We start from the raw sequence: 4,542 nt of genomic DNA, 5'->3' as shown, positions 1-4,542 counted from the left end.
GCGGCTTTCTCCCGGTGCGCAGCGGTGGAGGAGACGGACGCGGGGCTGTACACCTGCAACCTGCACCACCACTACTGCCACCTCTACCAGAGCCTCGCTGTCCGCCTGGAGGTCACGGACGGCGGTGAGTGCGTCCTCCGCCCCCGCCCCCGCCCCGGCCCCAGCCCCAGCCCCGGCCCGCGCGCCGCTGACCGCGCCCCCTTCGCAGCCCCCGCCACCCCCGCCTACTGGGACGGCGAGAAGGAGGTGCTAGCGGTGGCGCGCGGCGCGCCCGCGCTGCTGACCTGCGTGAACCGCGAGCACGTGTGGACCGAGCGGCACGTGGAGGAGGCGCAGCAGGTGGTGCACTGGGACCGGCAGCCGCCCGGGGTCCCGCACGACCGCGCCGACCGCCTGCTGGACCTGTACGCGTCGGGCGAGCGCCGCGCCTACGGGCCGCCCTTCCTGCGCGACCGCGTGGCCGTGGGCACGGACGCCTTTGAGCGCGGCGACTTCTCGCTGCGCATCGAACCGCTGGAGCCCGCCGACGAGGGCACCTACTCCTGCCACCTGCACCACCACTACTGCGGCCTGCACGAGCGCCGCGTCTTTCACCTGACGGTGGCCGAACCCGACGCGGGGCCGCCCCCACGGGGCTCGCCGGGCAACGGCTCCAGCCACAGCGGCGGCCCTGGGCCAGGTGCAGGAGGCCGCCCCGGGACCCGGGAAGGCGGGAGCCCACGCCCCCGGGGCTGGCCTGACGTCGCCCCCTCTCGCCCCCGCAGACCCTACGCTGGGGCGCGGCCACAGCGTCATCAATGTCATCGTCCCCGAGGGCCGGGCCCACTTCTTCCAGCAGCTGGGCTACGTGTTGGCCACGCTGCTGCTCTTCATCCTGCTGCTGGTCACCGTCCTCCTGGCCGCCCGCAGGCGCCGCGGAGGTGAGGCTGCCTCGCAGAGCCAGCGGCCCCAGGAGACTCGGGGGGCGGGGGGCGGCCCTCTGGGCTGGGGGACTTGTGGAGAGGGCGGCACTGCCCCGATATGTCTCCTTCCCAGGCTACGAATACTCGGACCAGAAGTCGGGAAAGTCAAAGGGGTGAGTGGCTCCCTCCAGGCCCTCCTAGGGACTAGCCCACCCCCCCAACCAGGTGTAACCTCCTCCCACCCTCGCTTTCCAGGAAGGACATGAACTTGGGAGAGTTCGCTGTGGCTACTGGAGACCAGATGCTTTACAGGAGTGAGGACATCCAGCTAGGTGAGGGGTGCTGGGACACCCAGGCACAGGTGCGGCTCCTAGGCCTGGGCTGGGAAGTGCATCCTGGGAGGGGGGACCTCAGTCTGCTCTCCTCCCACAGATTACAAAAACAACATCCTGAAGGAGAGGGCGGAGCTGGCCCACAGCCCCCCACCCGCCAAGAACGTCGACCTAGACAAAGGTGGGGGAGCACCTCAGCCCGTCTCAGAGCCCGCCCCTTCCCTCACTGCACCTCACCCGGGACCCCCGAGGGCAGGCACTAGCCAGCCCCGGGGCCCTGCCACCTCCGGCTCAGAAGCTGGGGAGTGCTGCTGGGGGTCTGGGTGCCTCCCACTGGGATGAGGTGGAGAGCAGACCCTGACTCCTGGTACCCTTGGCTTCCAGGGTTCCGGAAGGAGTATTGCACATAGGGCGGCCCTGGGCTCCTGGCTGGACCAGCAGCTGCGCCTCTCCTGTCTGACCCTCAGGGCGTCTCCTGATGTCCCGGGCTTGCCCCCTTCTAGCGGCTGGCCCCGCTTTCCTGGAACTTGGCCTGGGCGTGTGCAGAGGTTGCCTCCACACCCCTCTTCCAAGGGTTTGGTGGCCGCATAGCCCTTGCCTCTTCAGCCTTTGCTCACAGGTGGCCTTGCCCACCGCTGGCACAACAAAGATCCCCCGGATGCCCATGAAGCCCTCAGACCCTCCTGGCTTCTGCCCGCTGGGGGCTGAAGACATTCCCGGAGGACATCCCCGTCAGAGCCTGGCAGTCTGGCAGCTGTGGTTAGCATCAGGGAAGGAGTCCCCACTCCTCCCGGGACGCCGCCTGCCACTGAGGGCTTCCAAGGGCTCCTGTGCCATGCACAAGTCCAGGCACCATCTGTTCTGCCCGAAGACCTGGTGACTTGGCGAATGCCAGCCCAGTCCTGGACCCGCTGTGCTGCTTTGGGCCACCTGGGGCTGCACCCCCCGCCCTTTCTCTGCTTCCACCCCTACCCTAGCCTTGCTCCCACCTACCTGACAGTCACTGGGCTCCCTGTGATTTCTGACTTGACACTCCCTCCTCGGCCCCTGCCTGGGCTGGAGTCTGGGGCTGGGGTCACATTTGGTTTTTGTACTGAGGACAAGGGAGGGGGTGAACGTGGTTTGGGGTGGCTGTGTTGCCACTCTCAGCACCCCATGTTTGCGCCTGCTGGTGGAGCTGCCACCACCACAATAAAGGCCATATCTGATTTTTAGATTTGGCCCAGGTATGCCTCTGAAATCCCATCTCCTGGGAGTCCCCACATGCCTTCCTCTGTCCACCTAAAGCCCCTGCCATGGCATAAAAGGTCTGGGTCTGGGTCCTCTGGGAGCCAGTGTCCTGGGAAGGGGACGTTTGAGCTAGTTCTGTGTGGCGTGCCTCTGGTTGTGAAAAAGTTGAGATCCTCGAGGGTGGACCTGGACATGGGGAGGGAACATGGTGAGGACCCAGGGGAGCAGCTCTCCGAGACACAGCAATGGGATGGAGTGGGAGTAGCGGGGTGCGGGTTGGACACTTGTAAAGGGGGCCAGAGCAAGGAGGCCTCAGCAGAGGCAGCCGGAACAGCAGGGCAGCTCCCAGAGTCCTGGCCAGGCCAGCACAGACCTGGCCCTAGAATCCATTCCCGCTCAGTTATAGGCTGGTCGGGCCCAGAATCTCAGCACAAATTCAGCGGGGTACGCGGGGGGAGCGGTGGGGGCAGGAAGGCCCACGGCCCGGGGTCCTGGCAGCACAGACCGGCGACAAAGGGCCGCTTCTTGAGGCCGGCATCACCACCCAACCCCGTCCTCCAGTCCTCCCAGGACAGTGGGGGTGGAAAAGGGTGCTGTGGCCCACGAGGACCCCACAGCAGCACAGGTGGGGAGGGAGGCTGATCTGGGGAGGTGTGGCTTGAAGATGCACCTCCCTCCCAGCCCGGTGACCTCTGGCCCCGCCAGTGCCCACAACGTCACGGACAAGGTCCCTCCTGGCAGGGCCCCAGCTGGGCCACGTCTGCATCGGCACCGGAACTGGCTCAGGCCTCTGGCTTCCAGCCTCTCTGTTGACTTGTCTGGGGTCAGGCCCCGGCATCTGTGTGGTTCCTCCTCTGCTCTGTGGCCGCTTGCCTGGGGCAGGGACTGGCTTCCTCCCTTCCTAGGCCCTCAGCGGACTGGCCCTCTTAGGTCTTCCTGCCTGGCTTCCAACGAACGTCTGGGGAAGCCGAGCGCTGCGGGGAGGTGGCCCAGTTTCCAGGCAGAGTGGGCTGGCTGCCGAGCTGGCCGGGCTTGGCTGAGCGGACGCCACAGCTCTCCCGCTCAGAGCCGGGGTGCAGGCAGGGCCAGGACACGGGGTCCAGCCTGACCGTCCAAACCCGGGGACCTGCCTGGGTCATGGGTCTCTCTGAGGCGGCGCAGCCCCGGGCATGGTCATGGCCCGACAGATACGAGAGTCCCAGAATCCTGCCGGCTTCCTGGGGACGGGTCCTAAGGAGCTCCACGCGCATCCACGCGCCCCCTTCCCCGTCGCTCCAGCCCCGTGCAGGCCCCTCCTCGCTCTCCCCAGCCTGGGTCGCCCTCTAGTGGCTTCCGCGCTGCCTGCTGGGGTCGGGCCGGGAAGGCCTCCAGCCCCGCGGGCCCCGGAGCAGCGAGCCCGGACGCCCAGCGGCCTCGGGGGGCTGCTTGGGGTCCCCCCTGCCCTGCAGAGGACCCCAGGACGAAATCCCTCCCGCCGCCGCGCGCTCCGACGCCTCCGTGCACGCCCGTGCCCACGCGCGCGCCGCTTCCGCCCGGCCTGTGGCCTGGACCCCGTGGGACCCGGCGCGTCCCCAAGGTCCCTCCGCCCGCCCCGGTCGCCCACAGGCCCAGCAGGACCAGGCCACACGGGGCAGCACCGGGGGGACTGCGGGCGCCCGAGCGCGCGGCGGGGGAGCGCGCGGCGGGGGGAGCGCGCGGCGGGGGAGCGCGCGGCGGGGAGCGCGCGGCGGGGGGAGCGCGGCGGGGGGGCGCGGCGGGGGGGCGCGGCGGGGGGAGCGCGGGCCCGCCCCCGGGGGCGGGGCGAGCGAGGGCGCCTGCGTCTGCACCGCCCCGCCCCGCCCCCGCCGCGGGCTCCCGTGACGTCACCGCCGTGCGCTCGGGCGCCCCCCCGCGGCCGCGCTCAGGGCCCCGGGCCGGGCGGTCCCTTTAACGGCGCGGCCCGAGGGGCGCGGGCGGGAGCGCGGCGGGGCTGAGCGCGCCCTCCGTGCTGCGTCCCTCGCGCCGCTCCCGGGCCGGGGCGGATGGGCGGCCGTGGGCCGCGGGGCAGCAGTCGGGACGCGCGCGGGAGCCGGGGGCGG

The 4,542-nt window shown here is 70.2% G+C and overlaps 1 protein-coding gene across 1 annotated transcript in view; it reads left to right on the top strand.

Moving 5' to 3' along the window:
- MXRA8 (matrix remodeling associated 8) overlaps positions 1-2,448 on the top strand; it is a 6,486-nt gene extending 4,038 nt beyond the window's left edge. Inside the window, exons 3-9 of the mRNA XM_017542577.2 lie at positions 23-124; positions 209-679; positions 765-920; positions 1,036-1,075; positions 1,158-1,234; positions 1,335-1,415; positions 1,619-2,448. Of these exons, the coding sequence (XP_017398066.2) occupies positions 23-124; positions 209-679; positions 765-920; positions 1,036-1,075; positions 1,158-1,234; positions 1,335-1,415; positions 1,619-1,644 (953 nt within the window). The 3' untranslated portion in view covers positions 1,645-2,448. The remainder of the gene's footprint in view (positions 1-22; positions 125-208; positions 680-764; positions 921-1,035; positions 1,076-1,157; positions 1,235-1,334; positions 1,416-1,618) is intronic.
- The last annotated feature ends 2,094 nt before the right edge of the window (positions 2,449-4,542 follow it).

This window comes from Cebus imitator, unplaced genomic scaffold, assembly GCF_001604975.1.
Source record: "Cebus imitator isolate Cc_AM_T3 unplaced genomic scaffold, Cebus_imitator-1.0 Scaffold145, whole genome shotgun sequence".
Classification (NCBI taxonomy): Eukaryota; Metazoa; Chordata; class Mammalia; order Primates; family Cebidae; genus Cebus; species Cebus imitator.
Note: the sequence above shows the minus strand (reverse complement) of the source record. Positions and strands in the feature narration are given on the sequence as shown.